The 27,298-nt window shown below is 40.7% G+C and overlaps 1 protein-coding gene and 1 pseudogene across 1 annotated transcript in view; one reads left to right on the plus strand and one right to left on the minus strand.

Moving 5' to 3' along the window:
• The window catches only part of LOC123465559 (liprin-alpha-1-like), a gene marked incomplete in the record, with an annotated part of 992,590 nt that overhangs the window by 848,158 nt on the left and 117,134 nt on the right, over positions 1-27,298 (minus strand). Inside the window, 1 exon segment of the mRNA XM_045164820.1 lies at positions 4,667-5,194. Coding sequence (XP_045020755.1) covers positions 4,667-4,753 — 87 coding nt within the window.
• Positions 26,153-27,298, plus strand: part of LOC123330659 — a 29,265-nt pseudogene continuing 28,119 nt past the window's right edge.

The following is a 27,298-nucleotide window of genomic DNA, read 5'->3' on the forward strand; positions in this document are numbered from 1 at the left end:
AGCACAAGCTGCAATCAAGATTGCCGGGAGAAATATCAATAACCTCAGATATGTAGATGACACCACCCTTATGGCAGAAAAGTGAAGAATTAAAGAGCCTCTTGATGAATGTGAAAGAGGAGAGTGAAAATGTTGGCTTAAAGCTCAACATGTAGAAAACTAAGATCATGGCATCTGGTCCCATCACTTCATAGCAGATAGATGGGGGCACAGTGGAAATAGTGGCTGACTTTATTTTTCAGGGCTCCAAAATCACTGCAGATGGTGATTGCAGCCATGAAATTAAAAGACGCTTACTCCTTGGAAGGAAAGTTATGACCAACCTAGACAGCATATTCAAAAGCAGAGATATTACTTTGTTAACAAAGGTCCGTCTAGTCAAGGCTATGGTTTTTCCAGTGGTCCTGTATGGATGTGAGAGTTGGACTGTGAAGAAGACTGAGCGCCGAAGAATTGATGCCTTTGAACTGTGGTGTTGGAGAAGACTCTTGAGAGTCCCTTGGACTGCAAGATCATCCAACCAGTCCATCCTAAAGATCAGTCCTGGGTGTTCAATGGAGGGACTGATGCTAAAGCTGAAACTCCAATACTTTGGCCACCTCACATGAAGAGTTGACTCACTGGAAAAGACTCTGATGCTGGGAGGGATTGGGGGCAGGAGGAGAAGGCGACAACAGAGGATGAAATGGCTGGATGGCATTGACTTGATGGACATGGATTTGGATAGACTCCAGGAGCTGGTGATGGACAGGGAGTCCTGACGTGCTGTGATTCACGGGGTCACAAAGACTCGGACACGACTGAGGGACTGAACTGAACTGAACTGAACTGGAGTGTGAGATGAGTGCAATTGTGCAGTAGTTTGAGCGTTCTTTGCCATTGCCTTTCTTTGGGATTGGAATGAAAACTGACCTTTTCGGATCCTGTGGCCACTGCTGAGTGTTCCATATTTGCTAGCATATTGAGTGCCACACTTTCAGCATCATCTTTTAGGATTTTAAATAGCTCAACTGGAATTCTATCACCTCTACTAGCTTTGTTCATAGTGATGCTTCCTAAGGCCCACTTGACTTCACATTCCAGGATGCCTGGCTCTGGTGAGTGATCACACCATCATGATTATCTGGGTTGTGAAGATCTTTTTAGTACTGTTCTTCTGTGTATTCCTGCCACCTCTTCTTAATATCCTCTGCTTCTGTTAGGTCCCTACCATTTCTGTCCTTTATTGAGCCCATCTTTGCATGAAATGTTCCCTTGGTATCTCTAATTTTCTTGAAGAGATCTCTAGTCTTTCCCATGCTATTTTTTTCCTCTATTTCTTTGCACTGATCGCTGAGGAAGGCTTTCTTATTTCTCCTTGCTATTGTTTGGAACTCCGCTCAAATGGGTATATCTTTCCTTTTCTCCTTTGCTTTTCGCTTCCTGTCTTTTCACAGCTATTTGTAAGCCCTCCTCAGACAGCCACTTTGCTTTTTTGCATTTCTTTTTCTTGGGGATGGTCTTGATTCCTGTCTCCTGTACAACGTCAATTGTACATTGGAGACAATTGTACTGTATCGTATACTTGGCAATTTAGACAGTTCAAAATGGTGTGCAAAACTCAGGAATGAGCAATCTTGTTTCTATCAAAAGCCACAAGAGTCGGGGAAAAGACAGACATCAAGTTAAGAAGTTAAGAAAAATTTAATGCGTGTGTTTGTGTATAAACACACATTTTGTAAAGTAAGAGAAATAAACATACTAACATACTAACAAGGATCTTTTCTCCAATTTAATAAATGGATATTCACCCCATTTATTTGAACATGTTCCAATTTCAATCAAAGTCTTGAGGAGGAATTCTCTATACACAATGAAAGAACACCCAACTTGTTGATTGTGAACAATAATAAGCAAATTTGAAATAACCCAAATTCTGCAATTTCTCTCCTGGCATCCTTAGCTCAATATCATATATTATTTCATTCGAAGCACTCATTTTGATTTTACCAAACATCAGTCCAGGAATGAACCCGAGGCAGGCTTGAACCCTGGGTCTGCTGAAAGATATGTTACCTAGGAAATGTCTTTCAACTCATCCAGTCCCACAAAGAACACTCAAGAATGTGCTGGGGTTACCTGCTCCAATTATTTGCTCCCACTAAAAGCTGGCAAGCTGATCCAAAGTTCCTGGATCAGAGACAGGAGGGTGTCATCAGCAGACATGTCCTCATAAGGATCTAAGAATCCTTACTTCTATTTGCAAGTGTGCTGTGTTGATTGCTGAATTTCCATATCCTTTGCTATTACAGAAACTTTACACTCTCAGAGTGTCAGGAGACTGTCAGTGGCATCACTGGCCTGATATGACGACCAAGCCAACTATCCCCGACATCACTTCATATCACCAGAGCTTTCTCTTACTCATCTAGGTTCTCTCCCTAGAATGAGTGAAATTCAAAAAGATACAGTCTCACTGCCAACAAAATGTCTAGCCTATATGGGCATGTTTGAAGAGAGAACAGAGACAGCTCACCGTGCCACCATTATGAAAGCCCCAGGAACCCACAATGAGAGATGCAAATTCATATGAAACAAATACATCGTCTTTCTAGTACTTTCTCTCTAGGGTCACTTAGAAATGAAATTTAGAATAGAATTAACACTTGCGGATCATCTATTCTGCATCATGCATTGTGCTAGCTACTTAAATCTCTCATTTAATCCTAATAGCCATTCAAAGTATTTTTGTTATTAGTGCCTTTTCACAAATGATTTTCACAAAGATGTTGAAGTGAAGTGAAGTGACTCAGTTGTGTCCAACTCTTTGCAACCCCATGGACTGTAGCCTACCGGGCTCCTCTGTCCATGGGATTTTCCAGGCAAGAGGACTGGAGTGGGTTGCCATTTCCTTCTCCAGATCACAGAGATGTTAGGTGACTTAATTTCAAAGTCTGAAAGCTACTACGTGAAAGAGGCAAAAGTTAAACCCAAATCAGTATATAAATCTTTATGACTTATTTCTTACAACTCTATTTGCTTTCCAAAGGAGTTATACTGACTTAAAATGATACCAGAACCAAAGATAGTCCTCCTTCATTTTTTTGGTGAGAGAACTGGGTAGTTTTAATACCCAACAGGGACTACCATGCCAGGAACCAAATTCCTATATTAAATCAATACCCGTTTTCATATACCCAATCTAACAGTCTATACAAATCTCTCCTTACCAGTTAGACTATGTGTAGTCAGTGGAAGAGCAGAAATATTTTATTCAACCTCTACAATATTTTCAAGTATTTGGACTATACGAGTTGCCCTCTATGTTTCAAAATCTATGAATACATGTGGCGGATTCATTTTGATATTTGGCAAATCTAATACAGTTATGTAAAGTTTACAAATAAAATAAAATTTAAAAAATAAATAAATAAAATAAAAATTAAAAAAAAAAAAAGAAAGAAAAAGGAAAAAAAAAAAATCTATGAATAATAATCTTTCTACAAAATTTCCCAGATTTATGTTAGTTTACTTGGAAGTACTAAACCTTTGAATTTTACTATAAACAAGTAGTTTATAGTAAAACAAGTAGTATTCAATTTGCTGAAAGTACTGTAACAAAGAATTAAGGACTAAAATTTTTAAAAAAAACTTTAAATTCTATGTACTATGTAGCTACATTAATATTAGAATATGAGAAAATGGTAAAAGCTATCATTTTAAGAGAACTTACTCCAAAAGTACTGTGCGAAGTACTTTATAAACACTTCATTTTGTATCTTCCAAAGTGTTAACTCTATTTTACAAGCAAAGTGACAATGGTAAGAAAGCTCAAGTAACTTGCCCAAAGTAATACAGATAGAAAGTGGTAGCTGCTGCTGAAGTTTATACAACTCCAAAGCTTTCACCTCTTATTGTCACAGTTTACTGCCCCCTAATTCCTATCTGGTAAACATATCTTTGTCCACAATTCTAAAACCATTATTGAAACACATACAAAATTATTTAAACCTATTATTAACTATATCCATTAATTTGTCATAGCTTCTAAAGTAAAATAATTAAAAAGTGCCTGAAGAATTATCGTTAGAAAAATTCAAGTAAGGTAACAGATTTTCAAGAAGTCCTGAGAGGTCAAGAACAGATAATTCACACAACAAAACCTCTATCACTGCTTGGGAGTTACTTGATGTAAAGATAGTAAGACCAGGATACTATCTTAAGTATTTAAGACAATGTAAATACTGTAAACCCACCAGCCAGTTCTTTGGCTTAACCAAAGAACCCATTTTCAAAATCATGTTACCTTCAACATTTACTAAGTGAATTATGAATATTATTATTATAGTTTGCTCTTTAAAGTCTTATATCAAATAACAGAAAGGATGTAACCATAACTTGGACAATTTAAACTTCTGAAAGGCTATTACTTCCCCAGTTCCAATGTTTCAAAGTTCTTCATAAAAGAATAATATCTGAAAACTAAGATGAGTAACATTTCCCAAACATGAAATCTTCCATCTATCAGAGTCTAAACCTAAATATGTAACTTTTTAATGTACAAGATGCAGTTAAAAATAACATATTAGTTGTTCATGTTGTTTATCAAACACATTCATTAGACTGATTAAAAGGGCAATACAAGAATAATTTTCTACGACATGCCAAATAATAGATGAAGTCTTACCTCCATTGCTAAAACTGCCATCTGTTGGTCATAGTGATTCAGAAGATTGGGCATGAAGGCAGTGTTATAAGGCAAATCCTGGCACATCCTCAAGGTAATAGGCTCAAAGAAAACAAACTGTGCCCACCTATATGCCCCACAAACATAGTCAAGGGCCACAGATAGAAGACGATCCAACTCATAGCCACGCTTTCTTGATTGAATGGGATTCAGATGATCAGGCCTATTCAATATGTATTTTAGATCTTTGTACACCTGCAGGTCTCAGCTTGAAAGTACTTCTTCTATCTTACTGTTAAGTTCTTCAAACAGAATTACTCTTTGCACCATCAGAGGTTTGTTAGCTTGGTCTCACAAAAGGCATTTGTTTTTGGTTTCATAATATGGGAAAATGACATCATCTTGCCTCTTCTTTTCATTTTATTACATCGGGCACCATTTGGCTAATGTGTCAAGTTGATCAACCACATTCCCAAACAACAGATTCCATGTTAGGAGAAGAGCTATTTCTTCCTTTAACTGAAATATCTGAAAAATATTTTAAAAAAAAAATGGGAGAAATCAGCAATTTCGTCTTAAAATATTACAGGCTTGATACTAAAACTTTGATTAGCTTAGTAAAGTTGCAGGATACAAAATCAGTATACAAAAATCAGTTGCATTTCTACACACTAACAATTAGCTACTAGAAAGAGAAATTTTAAAATACTGACTTTGGGACTTTCTGGTGGTCAAGTGATTAAACCTGCACACATCCACTGCTGAGCTCCAGTGCACTCCCTGGTAGAGAACTAAAATTCCAAGTGCCGGGCGTGTGGCTAACAACAACGATCACAAACTTTGACGAGAGACACCATACTGCCTTACAGATAAAATATATGGGTATTTCATAAAAAAATACTATAGTTTTTCTACCTTATCATTCTCGCTATAGATATACCAAAGAATCCATAAGTAGCATTTAAAGGTACTATTTCCTCCCTCAGTTGTTTATATAACATATAGTTTAATTTCTCATCTATAATGGTAGTTTTTCATTTGTCACAAGACATAATTGATCCATTTTGAAAAACTTGCATGCTGTTGTCCTAAATTTTATTTAAATATCTGCCACACTTAATAACAAGTTATTTAAATTTTATTATATATGTTTCAATCATTACATGATTCAGCAGATGGTATCTGTGACAGGTGTAAAATATAAAGAAATCAAAAGATATGGATTCAAGCCTCTTCCCAACTATGTGAATCACTTAACTTCTCTGAGCTCAGAATTTTCCTTTCTAAAAATTGCACCTCCCTATCAAAAATGGTATATGAGTGAATTATAAAATAATGTACTCTATAAAAGGTAAAGCAACATCAAACTTTAGGTAGTTTTATTACTGAATTACAACAGACACAAAGACTTACTTCTATCAACCAATACTGAACTGGCAAACAGAAGATTCTAAAAGTAGTATCAGGACATTTTCCCAACAATGCTTCATCTTTTTAGATAGTACAAAAATTTAGCACACAGATAGAGAAAACGTTTGACCAACAAATGCTTCATTACACACAGTCAGGCTGCAGAGAAGAGTCAACCCTAGAAAGTTACAGCATGAAATATGAATGATTTCCAGTTAAGAGTTTCTACCAAGTTTCAGAGTTGGATTTGACACTGCCTTTCCTGGGAGCTTCCCTGGTGGCTCAGACGGTAAAGAATCCGCCTGCAATGCTAGAGACATGGGTTCGATCCCTGGGTTGGGAAGATTCCCTGGAGAAGGAAATGGCAACCCACTCCAGTATTCTTGCCTGGAGAATTCCATGGACAGAGGAGCCTGGCAGGCTACAGTCCATGGGGTCGCAGAGAGTTTGATGCAACTTTCACATTCACTTTTTTTCTAGGGACAAAAATATGCATCTCTTCTGGGGCTGGAAGGGTAAGTAGAGTGGAAGGCAGCATTGATAGGAAAAAAGCATATTCTAAAACTATCATATTTCCATTTGGTTTTGTAATGATGTTAAGTCTGCTTTTACTTTATTTTTGTTTCACAGATGTCAAATATTTCTGTTTGAAGTACACAACCTCAGCTGGGAAAATATGAGAAAGTCAGGTTCAGAAATTCTCAGAGACCCAGGTTAACAGGACAACTCAAATAGATACTAGGGCCCACGACAGCTTAGACCTTGAGATCCTGAACCAGCTTGGCTAAAGCAGAGAAAGAAACTGTCCTTTGCGCACTACCAATGACAGGGACCTCTGCATCCCAAGCTTTCATTACTGGGCAGAAAAAACTATTTGGAGAAAGTAAAGCCATGGCTGAATCTTCCCAATTTCTCCCCCAAGTATATGGTCTTGAGTAGAAGAAGGGAAAAGGAAAGTCTACAACCTTAGGAATTAAAAACACCAAAGTTACAAGCAACCTCTGCCCCAAACGTCTAATCTCTCTAATACTGAAATCTCTAAATCAGAAATATTTGTTAAAGCTTCTTGGCCTGCCATATTTTTTCATCCTTCAACCTGGGCCCAGAAATGTGATGTCTGGCTATGGAAAAGTGATATTAAACACAGTCATGTATAGTTAAGCTTAATTATCATGCAGCACAGTAACAATTACGTATATCATTATTAAATGCATCGAGCCCTAAAAGCTTTATTTGACTACAGTATTAAACACCCATATAAGTTCCATTTTTGTAGTTTGCTGCTTATGCAGCATGTTCATCTGCATGCAACCTAAAAAAAATTAAAGGGAACATTGCTCTCTACTGAATATGTATATAACAATGAGAATTTCAAAATTTTCATTAAGACTATTTTTCAAGCAGTATGGGTTCCAAATTTACGGTTCAAAGAAGATGACCACACAAAACTTGAGGAAAAAACAAAGTAATATTGAGTTTTTTAAACTAGATGAGAAACCCCCTTATACTTCTGTCTGTTTTACCTGTTTTTCTCTGTTATTCCTTTTGCCTCATTTACAAACAATGCTTCTCAAAGACTTACAAAAGTGTTTTCCTTTATGTACTTTAACATTCAAATTTCTATATATCAAAACATTTTTGTAAAATTATTGTTAGACTGGGGTAGGATAAAACCTTAATACATTAAGACTGTAGTTTATGATTATTAAGATAAATAAGAAAAAACAGTATAATGCCATGAGACAAGAAGAAAAAAGGAACAGTAAAAATATTAAGGAATTCATATTTCTTCCAAATCAGAGGTTCCCTAATTTTAATGTGCAGCAGATTCATAGAAACCCCATAGGTCTAAGAAATCCGAACCTCTGGAAAATGAATGATATACATGCATTCTAACGATTATCTCGGTACTGTTACAAGTGATCTATAAGTCATATTTTGAGAAATGCTATCCTAAAATAGAATAACTTAAAACAGTACAGGATATTTGCACATAATTATGTGCTTAGCAAAAGTAATATATAAAATGAATTTTTTAAAAAGCAGATAAAGAATACTACCTTAATAGAAAAATGGAAAAAGAACATAAATTTACAAAAGAAATACAAATGGCCAACAAACATATGAAAAGATATTCAACTTTACTAATAAAAACACACAAACATGATATTTAACATTTTTGCCAATCAGATGAGCAAAGAATAACAGAACACAGTATAGGAGAGGGTGCAGAAAAAAGAATATATTCAACATTCCAACACTTGGAAATACTTTTTTTTTTTTTTTTTGGCTGTCCCACACAGCTTGCAGAATCTTAGTTCCCCAAACAAGGACTGAACCCGGGCCGGGGGGCAGTGAAGTGTCTAACCACTAGACCGCCAGGAAATTCTCCATTTTCAAATACTGCTGGAGGAAAAGCAAACTAGTTGGTTTTTCAAAAAAATAGCTATGGATATCAAAAGCCCTTAAAATGTATACAATTTGATTCAGCAGACCTATTCTACAATGTATTCTAAGAAAGTAAACACAATTATACATGATGCATAACTGAAATGTTAGTACAAAAACCCAGAGACAATCTGAAAGTCTACCAATGAGGAATTGGTTAAACTAAGGTACAACCAACACATAACACACTCACTAAAAATGATGAGCAGGATCTGTATATACTGACTTGAAAAGACAGTAACAATACAATAAGTGCAAAATAAAATTTTAAATGGTTTACAAAACAGCATATAGTCTCCCACTTTTGTCAAAAATATACATACATGGAACAGAATAAAACTACCTGAATTGTCTAAAAATACAGTATTATAGGGACTTCCCTGGCAGTCCAGTGATTAGGACTCCACACTTCTATGTCAGGGAGCTCGAGTTTGATTGCTGGTGAGGGAATTAAGGTCCCACAAGCTGCACAGCGTGGTCAAAAAACAAAAACAAAACAAAAAAGTAGTAAAGTATTATAAATGCTGAAATGTTACTTTAAAATCTGTTGCATGTTATTTGTGTGTGGGAAAATTAAGTCTGCTAAATCTATAAATGTGTGCTGACAATACTACTACTTGAATCAATGATTTACTGGCTGTTGATTAAATAACAAGCCAAGGGACAAAAAAATAGCAAGAAAAGCAAAAAAAAATGATGATAAACTTAGAATGGGTCAAAAATTGATTTTCAATACTGAAAAAAAAAACAGATCACCTCTTAGCTGAACCAAATATTATGCACAGTTAAAAAAAAAACTTTTGATATATATTCTGAATTGCTTTTCAATAACATAATGAAATAAATGCTTCTAATCAGGATCACATGAGTATGGATAGCAACACTCCTTTTTCCTAAGAGAATCATCCTTGAAGAAGCTGCAAGTTTCAGACAGTGGGCACAAAAGATTGAGGAAACCAATACTGACAAAATACAGCAACTGATCACATAAAGGTTAAAAGATTTTTTTGCATTCTTTTTGATATTATATCTTTTACTATAGGAATCTGCAGAATCTCAGCTGAGTAAAGGGAATTGCTGGATTAACTGGAGGGAACAGTCTCAGGCGCCAAGGACCAGTAAAAAATGAGGGATCTGGCAAGTTTTTCATGCCCTAACCCTGAGAAAAGAGACATTCACTTCTTTACAGAGCAAGATATATGGAAAACTAATTTCCGATTAAGTGACCTGATGATTATTTCATCAGAAAACAAAAAGGACTAGATACATTTAACCCTACACTTTAATTTTTATCAATGTGTAACATCAGGAATCTGATATTCCCCAATTTACCAGTTCTCTTTTGATGATAAAAAGTTCAGTTCAGTCGCTCAGTTGCGTCCGACTCTTTGCAACCCCATAAACCACAGCACACCAGGCCTCCCTGTCCATCACCAACTCCCAGAGTTTACCCAAACTCATATCCATCGAGTCGGTGATGCCATCCAGCCATCTCATCCTCTGGCGTCCCCTTCTACTCCTGCCATCAATCCCTCCCAGCATCAGGGTCTTTTCCAATGAGTCAACTCTTCGCATGAGGTAGCCGAAGTATTGGAGTTTCAGCTTCAGCATCAGTCCTTCCACTGAACACCCAGGACTGATCTCCTTTAGGATGGACTGGTTGGATCTCCTTGCAGTCCAAGGGACTCTCAAGAACCTTCTCCAACACCACACTTCAAAAGCATCAATTCAAAAAAAAAAAAGCATCAATTCTTCGGCGCTCAGCCTTCTTCACAGTCCAACTCTCACATCCATACATGACCACTGGAAAAACCATAGCCTTGACTAGACGGACCTTTGTTGGCAAAGTAATATCTCTGCTTTTTAATATGCTGTCTAGGTTCGTCATAACTTTCTTTCCAAGGAGTAAGCATCTTTTAATTTTATGGCTGCAATCACCATCTGCAGTGATTTTGGAGCCCCCAAAAATAAAAGTCTGACACCGTTTCCACTGTTTCCCCATCTATTTCCCATGAAGTGATGGGACCAGATGCCATGATCTCAGTTTTATGCATGTTGAGCTTTAAGCCAACCTTTTCACTCTCCTCTTTCACTTTTATCAAGAGGCTTTTTAGTTCCTCTTCACTTTCTGCCATAAGGGTGGTGTCATCTGCATATCTGAGGTTACTGATATTTCTCCTGGCAATCTTGATTCCAGCTTGTGCTTCTTCCAGCCCAGCGATTCTCATGATGTACTCTGCATAGAAGTTAAATAAGCAGGGTGACAATATACAGCCTTGACATACTCCTTTTCCTATTTGGAACCAGTCTGTTGTTGCATGTCCAGTTCTGTTTAATTTTTATCAATGTGTAACATCAGGAATCTGATATTCCCCAATTTACCAGTCCTCTTTTGATGATAAAAAGTAAAAGCCCCTAAAATAAGTCGAGTATTTGTCCTGAAAAACAGCAATAAAGGGGATGCAATCTTGGAAGACTGTCTTCAGAGGCTGGCTACAAAGCCGGACCCAAAGAACTCAGGTGGGAAAAGCAGGAAATGGCAACTGTGAAGAGGAAAGAAAGCAGGCAGAATTCCAGAAGAGACGATGACAAAAGTGGGCCCTGGGGGCTTGTGAGCATGGCCCTGCAACAAAAGACGTTAGCAATTCTATTCCAATTCACTTTCTGTACAGAAAGAGATTTCTTTCATCCGTCTCAGCTTAAATTTACTTATCTGGACACACTATACATGTACGTAACATTTTGCATTTCCAATTCAGAAATTAAAGGTTGCCTCAAACACACTGGCTACAATGGGAACAGGAGGATATCCTTTTGTCTTCTTTCAGAGTTTTCCAAGACTGCGTTATAAGGATTAGCAATCACTACCTCTGAAGCTTCTTCTTTCAAGTAAATTATCATCTTGTTAGAGAGCAAAGTACACACTGAGAGCATATCACTGCTCAAAGTGCTAAATTCCTTTTCCTAAAACTCATGTGGGTTTTGGCCTTTTGTTTTCCATATCTTATTAAAAAAATAAATTCATTCTCAGGATACTGTTTTCTGGTTGCTAAAGTGTATATAGCTCCATATTTAATTCATCGGAGAAGGCAATGGCAACCCACTCCAGTACTCTTGCCTGGAAAATCCCATGGGCGGAGGAGCCTGGTAGGCTGCAGTCCATGGGGTTGCAGTTGGACATGACTGAGTGACTTCACTTTCACTTTTCACTTTCATGCATTGGGGAAGGAAATAGCAATCCACTCCCAGTCTTCTTGCCTGGAGAATCGCAGGGACAGGGAGCCTGGTGGGCTGCCATCTATGGGGTCGCACAGAGTCGGACACGACTAAAGTGACTTAGCAGTAGCATATTTAATTCATAGGGCCTAGATTCTTACTAATCTCAAGGTATCAGTTTGTTACTTCATTTAATTTTTAAAGTCCATCTAGTCATCTACTGATTACAAAAGATAATCTAATCTTCCAGTGTGCTGAGTGATAAGGCTTAAAAAAATACAGGAAAAGCAAAGTTCAAAATTAAAATGAATAGTAGGCATCAAAATGCAGTCCATCTTACAAATTATATATTACTTTTAATACTAGAGAAAGCAGAAGCAAAAGATCTTTTAAAACTAAAAACAAAACTGAAAAGTTAAAAGATGGCCAGAGACTGGACTTAAAAAAAAAAAAAAATCAGGTTTAAATTCCAGCCTGGTTTCCCTTTTCCATTAAAATCTGTTCAGAAAATGCTCTAATATCAAGCTCCTGATTTTTTTCCCCCTTTAGCATGGTTGCATGTTTTGACTATAAAATAGTTTAATGAGATAAACTTTGGGGACCAGGATTTTTTTTTAGGCCTACTAGCCTAGTTGTTCGGAGAAGGCAATGGCACCCCACTCCAGTACTCTTGCCTGGAAATCGCATGAATGGAGGAGCCTGGTAGGCTGCAGTCCATGGGGTTGCACAGAGTAGGACACGACTGAAGTGACTTAGCAGCAGCCTAGTTGTTTTTTCTTAAACTGCATTCACAGCGCATTCCTTGGATCCTCCAAAACTGTCGCTAGTTCCCAGAATAACAAATTGTAACTCAAAGATAGATTCATCATTTCTGATCCAACAGTCAGTTAAAACTAATTTCTAGTCAAAGAGGAGTTGTTATTCTTCAAACATTCATTCCTAACCTTCTGGAAATGCCACTATTAAAAAACCTTCACTTCCTTCCTCAAGACGCTGTGACCCTTCTTCTCCCAAATCTATACTGAACAATTCCTCTCATACATATTTCTAAGTCTTGCTTTTCATTTGCACTACTGCTCTTTTTGTGGGCAGCTGCAGCTTTAAACGTCTCTAATTCTAGAGATTTAGGGGTTAAAAGACACTTAAGGCCAACACTGCTCTTCCCTGTGAAAGAAGGTAAAGATGCAGTAAGAACTGTTTCCTATCACAGGTCTCCTGAAGAAAATAAAGTCAACAGTAGTCTAACATCAACAAACTAACATGCTCAGAATAAGTTATCAGTATGAAATCTCATAGTTTTACTAACATATACGAAATTTAATTTGGGGTGAGACATTTTTTTGCCTGTCAAGTGGGCAACAGAGGACTTACAGTGAGTTTAAAACCCCCTCTCTTTGCCCAATGATGACGCGCTCACAACACTGTGCTACACAAAAAAAGAATGTGCACTTTACTATTTAGCTTCCCCTCAAGCCTCCCTACTTCAAATATCTCAATCATGGCTGGGATCTCTCTAGAAAAATCCACCTAAATGTTCAAAGCACAAAATAAAGCTCAGAGGAATACAGTACCTAAGATGAAAAAAGGGATGAAAGAACCTATAGTCCTTTCCTCCTCTATTAATAGGGCACTGGTAGATTTAGGAGAGATGTAGAGGCAGGGAATATTAGTGGATGAGGAAAAAAAAAAAAAAAACAAAGGAGGAGGCTTTACTAATTGTTGAGGTCCCTTAATGGACTCCTGGTGATCCGGAGTCTATGATAAGAAAGTAAAGGAGAGAAAGAGGCTGATATTCCTTGGTTTACGCAGAAAGCCAATAAAGCCCCTGGCACGGGGCTCGCTCTGTTCACGGAGGTCTCTGGCACCCTCTCGATGGGGTGAAGGTGCACAGCACCTTCTCCAGAGGGTCTTAGAAGCCCGGGCAGAAAAGTGAATTCAGAGGGCCTCTGTGCTCCAAAGAAATAGCCTGATAGAGAGAGAAAAAGAAAGACATGGGGATCAGAGCTCTGATGGAGCAAAGGTGTTTTAATTAACATGGTGTGGGCATATATACTGTCTTACAAGGTAGTTATTCTCAGCAAAGATAAAAATTAAAATTCCAGACTTACAAAACACAGGCGATCCATATTAAAGAGAGAGAGAGTTGTAAACAATCACTTTCACCATATGGTTCACAAGAAGGAAGAGGGTACTTATCGCCATAGAGAAAAACTAATGAAATGCCTGGGTTCCTCATCCCCCGGAGAGGATTGCCTCTCCTCTCAATTCTTGAGTATTCAGGAATTAATAAGGAACACAGAATTCCTGACAGATCCAAAACAGCACACAGGAAGCCTCCTGTTAAATGCTTCCTGACAACCAATTACCTTATTTTCCTAACAGTTTCAAAGCATTTGGGGGGAGGGGGGTAGAGGAGGAATCTGTTATTTTACTAAATAAAAGGTAACACTGTAAGAAGAACTGCATCTCAATTATCTTTTATTTTCAGCTCTATCCTTGCAAGCCTGCCCACTTAAGCTTTTACATCACTTTCCTATCTTATTACCTCTATGTTGTGGTTTGGTACTTCAAACACTTTTTTTTTTTTCCTTCTTCTTATGGAGGAAAAAGATGGTATTGATTTGCTTAAAAGTACGGATGGGGAAAAAAAAGTACGGATGGAAAGCATTGTCTTGAGGAGTAAATGGTTCTTAATAACAGAACTACGGATTTATCTATCCCTTTGACTGTCAGCACACCACTAAAGGCTAAAAGAAGGCTCAAGAGGGAGGTAACATCCCCTTTGTCAAGTGTTTGTTTCCTTGCTCCTGCGGTATTGGCTTTACCAAGTAACCCAATTCCCATACATGAACATTACAGGTCTCTCCAAACTACTTCTATAAAATAAGATCTTGTTTGACCAGCCTTATAGAGCACTCATTTATTTCTACAGCTGCTGGATTGCTCTGCTGCTCTGTCTGCCTACATTCAGAAGGGAACCAAAATTCAAAATTTCATTTATTCTGGGCCAAAAACCAGACCTTTTGTCCTTCCTAGATATTTTGCAACTTCGAGTTGACTCCTCTGCCTAAATTAGTGGCATATGCTTTTGTTCTTTTAAGAAAGAAAGAAAAAACACCCCTTTTTCTCTTATTGAGGAAGGCACCTAATTCTGAAAAAGGCCTCTAAGAAGACGTTAAAATGTCTTGAAATGTTTAACAGCACCTTATTTCAGAGGCTATGGATGAACCTCCCCGCGGTACCCCAGGGCAAACACACGGAGCCTCTAAGCGGGCAGAGGGGTAAGCCTCGAGGAGGAATATGCAGACTTTGCAAAACTGACGGGAGGGAGGAGAGGGGACAACTTTCAGGACTAGAAACAGGAAGCAGTCCAGATGCTGCGACGCCGCCCGGGACCCGGGATGCCCTGACGCCCCCCGCGCCCCCCCACCCAACCCTCGGTGCATCGTCCTCCCGGCCAGCGGCCGCGTGCTCCACCCACAGCTCCCAGCGGCCCCGGAGCGCCACACGCCCCCGCGGCGCCGACCGAGCCCCAGGGCTGGGCCGGGGGCGGCGCGGAGGGAGCGCGCGCCACACTCGAACAGGTTGCTCAGCGCGGGCTCGGGACCGAGAAGGTTAATCCAGTCCCCGGGCATCGGTCCGCCTCAGCGCCCAGCCCCAAACTCGGGCTCCCCCGCCGGCCCGCCGCCCACCCCGAGAAAGCCCCGAGACACCCCTCCACAGCGCGGCGCCGAGAATAACGATCCCTGAGGAGTAGGTGCCGCGGCTGCTGGTGGCTCTTCGCCACCGGGTTAGACTGAGGAGCGGGCAGCCTCGGCGGCACCTTCTCAGTCCCCACTCCCGAGTCCTTTTCCCGCTGAGCCGGACGGGAAGGGGCCTGCACGACCCGGAGCTCACCTCACACCTCGGGGCCGGGCTCCCGGGGTGCTGCGGCGCCGGCCGGGGCGGCCGCAGGTCCCTCAGGTAAACGGAGCCAGCGAGGACCGCCGGCGTCCGCCTCGGACCGACGGCTAGCTTTCGCGATCGCCGGAGCGCCTTGCCCGGACGGGGAGGGGCGGGGAGCATGCGCACGCATCTACGGCGCAGACGCATGCGCACGCTCGGCCGAGCGCTCCTATTTTGAGCCCAGCTTCTGAATACCCGTCTGCAGGTTACGTTGTTCTTTACCTCGCGCCGAGGCTGATGATGCCTGGCCCTGTCCTGCTACGGCGGAGTCGTACCAAGCTCTGGAAGCTTTTCTTAAATGCCCTCGGTCCCCTTTGCAAAGCTCTCCCTCCCTTCCCTGCTGAGACAGTGCAGCGACTCTCATCACTCAAGCCTGGAACGCTATTATTGCGAGACCACCAAAACCTGTTTGAGAACCAGCGTGCCCCCTGGGGACCCAGGGATTGGAATTGGTTAAGAGGCGGGTGCTGAGAGTGGTACTGGGTGCAGATGGAGGTACTCAGCTTTCATATTGCAGAGCTCCAGGCTGAAGCAGCAGAGCAGATACCCTCTTTACCAACACCCACTTTAGTGAGCAGGTGGGGCTTGAGGTTATTGGTGGCATTCCCCATCTTCTGTTCTTTGGGAAATGTTTCTTCTCTCTTTTCCTTCATAAGTGATTTTATTTTTTTCTACATAAGCTATTTCAGAACTTAAAGATTCCTTAGAAATCATCTAAACCTAACCTCTCATTATTCAGACGCGGAAAAGAACGGTCCATAAAGATTAAAAAGACTTAGCCAAAACCAAGCAGCGTTTTAAGGGCTGAGTCTGGATTCACTCATTCCAAGCCAAAGCTGTTACCTTTGCCTCTATCATTTTACCTACCTTCCTTTCTCTTCCTTTCCCTCCCTTTTCAACCTAAACTTCACAAGCATCATTTTGTTCTGTGGTAGCACACAGGACTTAAATACTTTGATCTCGTAGCTAGTATGACTGTACTTAACGTTATTCAACTGTACATTTGGTTAAAATGGTCTATTTTAATATAATCTTCTGTCTGAATCTTTGCCACCCCATGTTAGGAGACTGACCAAAAACAGCTATATAATCTGTGGTTTGTCCAAACCCTTGGGACACATCTCTGTGGCATCTTTAATTATAGGCAACTATTTTATACAAAGAAAAGTGGAAGTGTTAGTCCCTCAGTCGTGTCCGACTCTGCGATCCAATGGACTGTAGCCCACCAGGCTCCTCTGTCCATGGACTTCTCCAGGCAAGAATACTGGAGTGGATTGCCATTCCCTTCTCCAGAGGATCTTCCTGACCCAGGGATGGAACCCAGGTCTCCTGCACTGCAGCCAGATTCTTTACTGTTTGAGCCACCAGTGAAACAATCTTTTTTAAAGGTGCTCCCTAAATGATAATAAATACTGAGCTTAGACAGTCATAAATATAGTTTAATGTCAGAAGATGAGCTATGGGAATTGCATCATAAAAGGGATCTGAAATGAAATTTTCAATTTCATTAATAAATACTAATGCAGTAATACTTTTTTTTTTTTTAAAGTAACGTTGATCCTTAGGCTGATTCTTATCAAGTCATTGTGTCTTGTGGAGCCAACACTGCCTCTACTGAGGGTGAGTGAAGCAGCTAAGAGCATTTATGAAAATCAGTGTGGACCTGCTTCGGGTACTTCTAGATCCCTTGTACCTTCAGATCCTCTAGAGATGTGCTGCTCTCACATTTTTATGCAATTTACACATGGTCTTGTGAAAACTGTCAGGCATAGAACATATATCATGGCTCCTAGTGGGAGGTGGGAATGATGTAGAAATTATCGTTGAATGTATCAACATGATCACATCTCAGAAATAGACCACTGAGTGAAAGAAGCGAACTACAAAGTATGTAAATTATGATAGCTCTTTAAAACAGTCACACTGTTTACAAGGCCAAACATGTATATATAATAAGCATAAAAAGTGGACAAGTAGGCAGCACACTAAATTTTATGACAGTGGATGCCTCTAGGCAGGCAGGGTGGGAAATGAGATCTGGGCAGCATGTAAAAGAGGCTTCAACTCTTAATCACACACATGAAGCAAAATGTTAACATTTTTAAAAATCTCTGCAGGGAGAAAAGGGTGTTTCTTAGGCAAGTCTGTAAACTTTTCTTTATGGTTGAAATGTTTCCTTTAAAAATAATGTTGAGGGGCTTCCCTGGTGGTCCAGTAACTAAGATTCCACCCTCCCAATGCAGAGGACCTAGGTTTAATCCCTGGTCTGGGAACTAGTGAAAGACAGGGAAGCCTGGAGTGCTGCAGTTGATGGGGTTTCAGAGTCACACACGACTTAGCGACTGAAGAACAACTGGGAACTAGATTCCACAAACTGCAACTAAAGATCCAAGATCTTGTGTGCTGCAACTAAGATCCAGTGCAGCCAAATAAATATTTTAAAAAGGAATTTTAAAAAAAAATTTTAAATGAAAGTAATGTTAAATTTTCAAGGACATTGAGCCAATGTGCTCACCGTGAACACAATGTGAATGGTGGTGTTCACTGGGGGATCAGCAGTCACACTGATGAAGGGCTGAACAAGGAGAGGTCCAGAGGATGCTAGTTGAGAGGATCAATGAAAGGGACCTTATTTTCAGGGATAAAAATATTCAGATCTAACAGGGATAAAGTGTCGGGCTCTCTTTAATCCCATCTTTCTTTCATTCAATGTTATAACCACCAATAGAAAGTCTTTAGGGCTTCCCTGGTAGCTCAGGAACTTCACCGAGACCCAACACTCTCCCAGGGAGTTGTTAAAACTGGTCTCTTTCTGGATGAACCCATTTTGAAACCATCCATGTTAACAGGTAATACATGGTAATTTAGTATTGCATCTACTTACCTCCCCCAGGCCTCCACCCCTGCAAAAGTCTTTGTTTATTCATTTTACGTACAACCTGATCATAAAACATACAACCATACTTAAAACCACTGGGATGGAATTCAGACAACATAAGTTTCAATTTGGCCACTTACTGATCCTTTGTCAACTCTAAAGAAAGCAGCAACCTCTATGAGCTTACTTTTCATTTTCTTTTTAAACGGGAGATATACGAATGCTGCCTATTTCAAAACAATGAAACAATATAAACATAGGGTTTACATTTATTTACCTTGGAAGAGAGTACATTTTTATGTATTTTAGAGAACGTGAGATAATGAGAAAAGTCTTCTTTTTTGAATTTGGTTAGCTGCTGCCCATAAGAACTGTTTTACACTTCCCAGATGTCCCTTCTGAAATGTTGTTTTTCTCCAGCATTAGTTTATAGTTCTATACCAGTAGTTATTTCTACATTGTACTTTCAAATCCTCCTCATTAGATTTCTTTTTTTTTATTCTTGCATTCTCACTCTGCCTCTCATTACATGGTAGATGCTTCATAAATTTCATTAATGAAATTAGACCAGATTGAAAAATTCCCCAAATTTGGAGTTATCCTTATTCAGGCATGCCATCTGCTGGTTCCCTGGTGTATCTGTTAGTCGGCCTGAATTCCTTAACCCAATAAATTACAATTCATGTGGAAGCATTGCTGAGTTTGTGTGTTGGGCAATTTTCCCACGTTCTTTCACTTCCTGTGTGCAGGTGCTATTCTTTCACTGAACCTCTCCAGAATTGTTTTTCCTGCAACCTTCTTTTACCTGTTGGCCACTCTAAAAACCCGGAGAAACGGAGTTTACGTTTCAGAACCCCGGAGTGACCAGAACGGTATAACTGGGCATGCTCAGTAGGTTGGCCTGATTTGGAACATACTTACAGCTTGAATGGGGGCATTTAATGCTGTTTGTTTCAGGATTGGCTGCGTATTCGTCCTGGCACTCTATTGAGAGATGGCAGCCTTTCCCACCCTCTGGGCCCTCCCACTTTTCCATTTTGTCCCCGTGCCCAAATTTGGAGCCAGCCCTCCAGGATCTCCCAGCCAATCAAGAGACCACACATTGTTGCCTAAGAGACCCCGGATGCCAGCGAAAAGATTTATAGGTAGTGATTGGCCTACTGGAAGGGGTGGGGGCTAGACAGAGTCACAGAAACAGGAGCTATGGCAACACCAGCGCTAGACGCTTGAGGAGAAAGAAAGACTTGAAGAGAAAGCCCTAAAGAGGTGAGAGCAGTGATCGCTGCATGAAAAAGATGGAGACTCTTTTGAGAGCTCTTCTCTCAGGTCCTCCTGGGCTTCTCACGAGGCTTGGCAGTGACCCCGGGAATTACATTTTGCTCTGTATTAGCAGTTAAATGACCAGGTGCATCATATATATGAAATTAACAACCAACAAATAATTACTTCTGTGCTTATCAAAGCACTAGGTCTTTGCATTGTCTTATAGTTTCTCTTTGTTTCCACCTAGTTGAATATAAGATGAATTCATATTTAAATCTAAGGCAACGGCACCCCACTCCAGTACTCTTGCCTGGAAAATCCCATGGATGGAGGAGCCTGGAAGGCTGCAGTCCATGGGGTCGCTGAGGGTCGGACACGACTGAGCAACTTCCCTTTCACTTTTCACTTTCATGCATTGGAGAAGGAAATGGCAACCCACTCCAGTGTTCTTGCCTGGAGAATCCCAGGGATGGGGGAGCCTGGTGGGTGAAATGACTTAGCAGTACCCTAGTTCCTGATCATTTCCTGGTAATCTCTATTTCCTTCTCTGATGATACTGCAGCGTACAATGGGTGAGCTGTGTGTTAGTGGAGAAACTCAACCGTGTTCTGCTCTGTAAACGCCAAATAAAAACCCGATTATCCTGAGTCTAACCCCAATGTTCGGTTCCTAATGTTGAGTTGTACCTTCTTTGCCACTAGCTTTAATCCTTAAACCACCTCACCTCCACTATTGTGTTCATTCATTCCGCTGATTGAGACAAGGTTTTATTGAGCACCTACTGTGTACTACTGAGTTTAGGATTCAGGTGAGCACATTCAGAAAACCACATTAGCAGAGAAGCACCAGTTTTGTACCACATTCTCTGATCTGAAGTTCAGTGTGTCTGTACAGATAGTGCATGAAGGGAGAGGAAGGAGGATGAACCAAAAAGGTAAATTCATGGTGCACCTAGATCAGCATGCTAAGGATTCTGTAGCCATTACTGAGTCTCTGAAGGTTTTTGAGCTGACAAATGACAAACAGACCTTTAAAAAAATACTTCCCTGAATAGAGTAGTGGTTAGCCAAAGTTGGGGAGGAGGGAAGTGTGGAGATATTGATCAAAGGGTACAAACCTTCAGTTATAAAAGGAATAAGTTCTAGAGACCTTATGTACAGCATGGTGACTATGTGGTGATGGTGGTGGTAGTTTAGTCGCTAAGTTGTGTCCCACTCTTGCAACCCCATGGACTGTAGCCCACCAGGTTCCTCTGTCCATGGGATTCTCCAGGCAAGAACACTGGAGTGGGTTGCCATTAACTTCTTCAGGGGATCTTCCTGCCCAGGGATCATGGTGACTATAGTTAATAATAATATATTATATACTTGAAATTTGCTAGAAGAGTAGATCTCAAGGGTAATCACACACACAGAAGCACACACATGCACACACACGCACACATGCACACACACACAGTAACTATGGGAGGTGATGGATATGTTACATAGTTTGATTGTGGTAAGCATCCCACAATGTGTACATATACTAAAACATCACCTTAAATATATACATTTTTTTTGTTAAAAAAACCCTCTTGTAGTAGACTGTAATCTCCATTATAGGCAAGACTTGTCTTTATACCTGTAATACAGACCTAATAAGTCTTTAGTGAAGTTGTGCAATGGTGACAGTGTGAAGAATGGCTTTGAAGATGGGATTGGAGGTGTGTTACCACTGGAACTTGACCAGAGGACCTAGCCTTGCCTTTAAGCATGACACTAGAAGCACACACTGGGGGTAAGGGCCAGAAGCCCTTTTTCTTCCCCTTCATCCAAAGAAAAATTAAAGGGGAACATGCAAGGACAGCCATTAAGGGGGAAAGAGGTCATGAAAAAACAACAGCCAGGTTTGTATGTAGAAGGAGGGAAGGCAACTTGCTTTGTCTTGTAATTTTTTGGTATGTTGTATGAAAGCATCTGAGTGGTCTATACTGTGAACCAGCGTGGGCAAGCAGATATGCACACTACCCATCTTCTAGAATGGATGGAGGAAAAAACTGTAAAAGGATAATGACAAAAACCAGGGCAGGATACCTCCATTTGCCTGCTTCAGGAAGACTATTACCAAGAGGGCTCTTTTGCTCAGCCAGGCCCATCTCCTGAAAACCAAACTTTATTCAAATTGATTTGAAAAAAAAGCCTAATTCAAATGATTTCTAGCTCTGAAGAACCAGGAAGGAAAAAAAAAAAAAAAGCAAAACCTTAGGGAGGACCTGGAAAAACTACTTTGTCTTAATCAGAAATCGTGCTTAGAATCAGTCAGATTGTTTTCTACTCAAACTGGGAAAAGAGAGTTTCTGAGCTTACAACAGAAGTTTTTAACCTGGTATAAGCAAAATGTAATGTTAATATGTGGAGAAGGCAATGGCACCTCACTCCAGTACTTTGCCTGGAAAATCCCATGGATGGAGGAGCTTGGTAGGCTTCAGTCCATGGGGCCACTAAGAGTCGCACACGACTGAGTGACTTCCCTTTCACTTTTCACTTTCATGCATTGGAGAAGGAAATGGCAACCCACTCCAGTGTTCTTGCCTGGAGAATCCCAGGGACGGGGGAGCCTGGTGGCTGCCGTCTGTAGGATCACACAGAGTTGGACACGACTGAAGTGACTTAGCAGCAGCAGCAGCAATGTTAATATGAATTTTTCTAGGGAGAAGATTCATAGTTTTCATCATATCCTCAAAGAGTTTTATAGGCCTGAAAAAAATAAAATAAAAGATGGAAAACAATTGGTTTAAGGAATTCCCTGGCAGTCCAGAGGTTAGGACTCTGTATGTTCATTGCCGAGGGCCAGGGTCAATCCCTGGTTGGGGACTAAGATTTTGCAAGCCGAGTGGCTTAGCCTAAACAGATAAATAAAAATTGTTGTGTACACACAACTTCAATCAATTTAAATAGAAGAAACATCAAACATGAATAAATAGCAATAAAGAAGGAAATATGTGATTTTTAACTGAGCAGATCTAGACTCAGTGACCATGCTTTATATATTTGCCTGCTCATGTGTATTTTTATAGCAGCCAATTAATAATACTGTAATGAAATCATTTCTTACATCTTTGCAACTTAGCTGTTAGGAGCTAAGAATGTGAGGGCTCATCTGAACCTCCTTTATTTCCCCTTATTCCAGTGGAGTGGTATCAGCAGGCAACTGCAGGAAGACATTATCTATGGTTTAAAACCCTGAGGTTTTAAAACTATTGGCTTTCTCTTCAGCTCTAATTTAAACCTGAGAGGGAATATTACATGTCAAGTGAGAGTCACAAAATTTCAGATCTAGCATTTGGGGGAATCCTCTGTAAGTCCAAAACTAACGGTTAATTAAAAAAAATTGTTTTTATTTATTTGGCTGTTCCAGGTCTTAGTTGTGGCATGTGGATCAAAATATTGTCCTGGGTGAATTCCCTGGTGGTCCAGGGGACCTGGGTTCTATCCCTGGTCAGGGAACTACATCCCACATGCCCTAACAAAGACCTGGCTCAGCCAGATAAATAAATAAAAATAAATCTTTTTTTAAATTGTCTTATATTTGTTGCTATAATTTTTGGAGCCCTGGGTCAGGCAGGCAAATCCTGTGCAGGCTCCAACTCAGCACCACTGCTTTGGATCTGAAACATACCTTCAGAGAGGAAGAAGGCACAAACAAACAGAAACACTGAAGCTATATACTGAAAATGCCATCCATCTGCTTTAAATATTTTTTACCTTAAAATATTTTGTTGTGCCCCCTTCAAGGACAGGCTTTGAAGAACTCTGGAAATAACAGGAAGTTCTAAGAAAGTCTGTGGTGATGCTATTTTTTTTTTTTTAACTTTTTATTTTGTGTTGGAGTATAACCAATTAACAGTGTTGTGGTAGTTTCACATGAACAATGAAGGGTCTCACCCATACATATACATGTATCCATTCTCCCCCAGCCAGGCTGCCATTGAGCACAGTTCCTTGTGCTATATCATGGGTCCCTGTTGGTTATCCATTTTAAGTATAGCAGTGTGTACCTGCCCAAGTCAATCCTAAAGGAGATCAGTTCTGAATATTCATTGGAAGGACTGATGCTGAGGCTGAAGCTCCAATTCTTTGGCCACTTGATGCGAAGAGCCCACGCATTAGAAAAGACCCTGATGCTGGGAAAGATTGAAGGCAGGAGGAGAAGGGGATGCCAGAGGACGAGATGGTTGGATGGCATAACTGACTCAATGGACATGAGTTTGAGTAACCTCCGGGAGATGGGAAAGGACAGGGAAGCCTGGCATGCTGCAGTCCATGGAGTTAGTCGGACATGACTGAGTGACTACTTGCAAAAAGTTTCAAAGCTAGTAAGTTTTAGAGCCAGGATCCAAACTGTGTAATGTAAAAAGTTTTGGTTGCAAACAACAGAAATAGATTCTAGCTAATGTGTGTGTGCTGTGTGCTTAGTCGCTCAGTTGTTTCCAACTCTTTGTTGCCCACCAGGCTCCTCCGTCCATGGGGATTCTCCAGCCAAGAATGCTGGAGTGGGTTGCCATGCCCTCCTCCAAGGACTCTTCCCAACCCAGGGATCGAATCCAGGTCTCCCCCACTGCAGGCAGATTCCTTACCATCTGAGCCACCAGGGATGCCCCTACAAGAAGGGTCTTCTAGCTAATGTAGGTGAAATTTATTGAAGGCTATCAGGTGGCTCACAAAATGGATAAGAAAGGACATGCATGCATGCTAAGTTGCTTCAGTCGTGTCTGATTCTTTGTGACCCTGTGGACCATAGCCCACCAGGGTCCTCTGCCCCAGGGATTCTCCAGGCAAGAATACTGGAGTGGGCTGCCATGGCCTCCTCCAGGGGATCTTCCTGGCCCAGGGATCAAACCTGCATCTCTTCTGTCTCCAGAATTGGCAGGCAGATTCTTTACCACTAGCACCACCAAGGAAGCCCCTCCAAGAAGAGTCTAAGAACAGCTTAACAGTCTACTCAGAGCATCTATGGTACTTTGAATGATCACCTTGGCTGTAAAGCAAGGATAAGCCAGCATCAGTTACCTGGCCTAGCTTAGTCTTATGACTGGGCAAGGGGAGGCCGCCTCGATTAACCAACCCAGCAGACCCTAAACACTGAGGGAAAAGTAATCCCTCGTGGAAATTAGAGTGCTTTAATCCAATGAAGACATACATAGGGACTTCCCTGGCTGTCCAATGGTTAGAATTGGATCATAAAGAAGGTTGAGCATTGAAGAATCGATGCCTTTTAATTGTGGTACTGGAGAAGACCTTTGAGACTCCCTTGGACAGCAAGGAGATCAAATGAGTCCATCCTAAAGGAAATCAACCCTGAATATTCATTGGGAGGACTGATGCTGCAGCTGAAGCTCCAGAACTTTGGCCACCTGATGCAAAGAGCCGACTCCTTGGAAAAGACCCCGATGCTGGCAAAGATTGAAGGCAGGAGGAGAAGGGAGGCAAAAGAGGATGAGATGGTTGGATGGCATCACGAACTCAATGGACATGAGTCTGAGCAAACTTGGAGATAGTGAAGGACAGGGAAGCCTGGTGTACTTCAGTCCATGGAGTTGCAAAGAGCTGGGCACAACTTAGTGACTGAACAACAGCAGTCATGGTTAAGACTCAACATTTCCAATACAAGGGATGTGAGTTCATCTCCGGTGGGAGAACTGAGATCCCACATGCCGTGAGGCCACAAAAATGAAGGCAGACATATACAGTACTGGGTGTACTGTATATTTTCCCCAGTGTATTTTTCTCAATAAACCCAAATCTGTCCATATATAAATTCTTGGCCTTGTCCATTGTACTATTCTACTTCTTAAACATGGTAGCAAGCTAGAGCCCTTGTTAGCTAGATGTCAGAAAGTTAACAGAGGAAGAAGGAGGTCACAAGGGACAAAATGGAGTAGATCAGATTGCACAGTGATTTTATAAATACTTCTTTCTGACCAATATGGTATGTTCTTAGCTAAGAGTGATTCTGATTTTTCCCGCTTGGTCCAATGAAAATCAAACAGAGTTAAACAGACCTGGGTCTGATTCTCTGTTTCACCACCTACTGTCTGTATAACTCTGGGCAAAGCAAAGTGAGCCTCATTTTCTTCATCTGTAAAATAAGCTAAAACCCACCACCTTACCATATTGTTATGGGTTTAACTGAACAAACCTGTTAAGTGCCTGACATATAAAATACTCCCAGTAAATGTTACTCTACCCCTAGTCCCTGTCCCAGTGTACTAAAAAAGATTATATGGTATTAGTATTTTTAGTATTCTGAAGATTGTATGATTCATTTCTTCTGCAGGTGTAGTTTTTCTTTCAGAAGAATATCCAGTTATTTCATCATGGCATTTGCACCTCCAAAAAATACAAATGGTCCCAAAATGCAGACAAAGATGAGTACCTGGACACCCCTAAACCATCAGCTTTTGAATGACCAGGTGAGTAATAAGAACTATTTTATTAGTTGAAATCATGCTTTAAAGGAAGAAAAAAAAGCATTAAAATTTTGGTAATCAAAACATGAACAGGAATTGCTTAGGACTGTGTAGTGAATAAAAAATAACAAAATGAAGGATTTCTTCAAATTTTTTAATTGAAAAAACTGACATAAATTTAGAACAAAAAGAAAGAAAACTTTAATTGAGCCCCAGTTATATGGCCAGAGTTGGCAGGAGATAGAGTTCCTGCTTAGAAAGAAAGATCTTAGGGACTACCCTGATGGTCCAGTGGCTAAGACTCTCTGCTCGCAGGGCTGGGGCCCAGGTTCTATCACTGGCCAGGGAGTTCAGTCCCACATACTGCAACTGAAGACCTTGTGTACTGCAACTAAGACCCAGGACAGCCAAATAAACTGATAAATATTTTTAAAAAGATTTAGGAGATGAGAAGGTGGAGTATCTACTAGCTCCCCTTCACCTCCATATCCAGTGGTTTTCAGGTTCTGTGAGTCTTCCTCCTAGGTCTCTTCATCCAGACCCCTCTTCTCCTTTGACTTGTGCACTTCCAGCTCCATGTTCTCAGTTCACACACAGCCCCCTTCACCTGGCGCATTGCATTAACCCCTCAGCTGGTTTCACTTTCTCTAATCCATCCTCTGTTCTGGTCCCAGAACGATCTTTCTAAAATACCAAACTAATCCTATGAAGCAAAACTGATAACAGACTGCTCCAAGGGATAAATTCGACCCTACCTCCCATGCATAGCACTGAGAACCCTTCACGTGTGTTAGTCACTGAGTTGTGTCCGACTCTTGGAGACCCCACAGACTATAGCCAGCCAGGCTCCTCTGTCTGTGGGATTCTCTGGGCAAGAATACTGGAGTAGGTTGCCATGACCTCCTCCAAGGGATCTTCATGACCCACGAATCGAAGCCAGTGTCCTTTATATCACCTGCATTAGCAAGTGAGTTTTCTTTTTTTAGTTTATTTGGTTGCAATTTTTGTTGAAGCATGTGAA

Source organism: Bubalus bubalis, chromosome 1 (genome assembly GCF_019923935.1).
Source record: "Bubalus bubalis isolate 160015118507 breed Murrah chromosome 1, NDDB_SH_1, whole genome shotgun sequence".
In the NCBI taxonomy this organism is placed as follows: domain Eukaryota; kingdom Metazoa; phylum Chordata; class Mammalia; order Artiodactyla; family Bovidae; genus Bubalus; species Bubalus bubalis.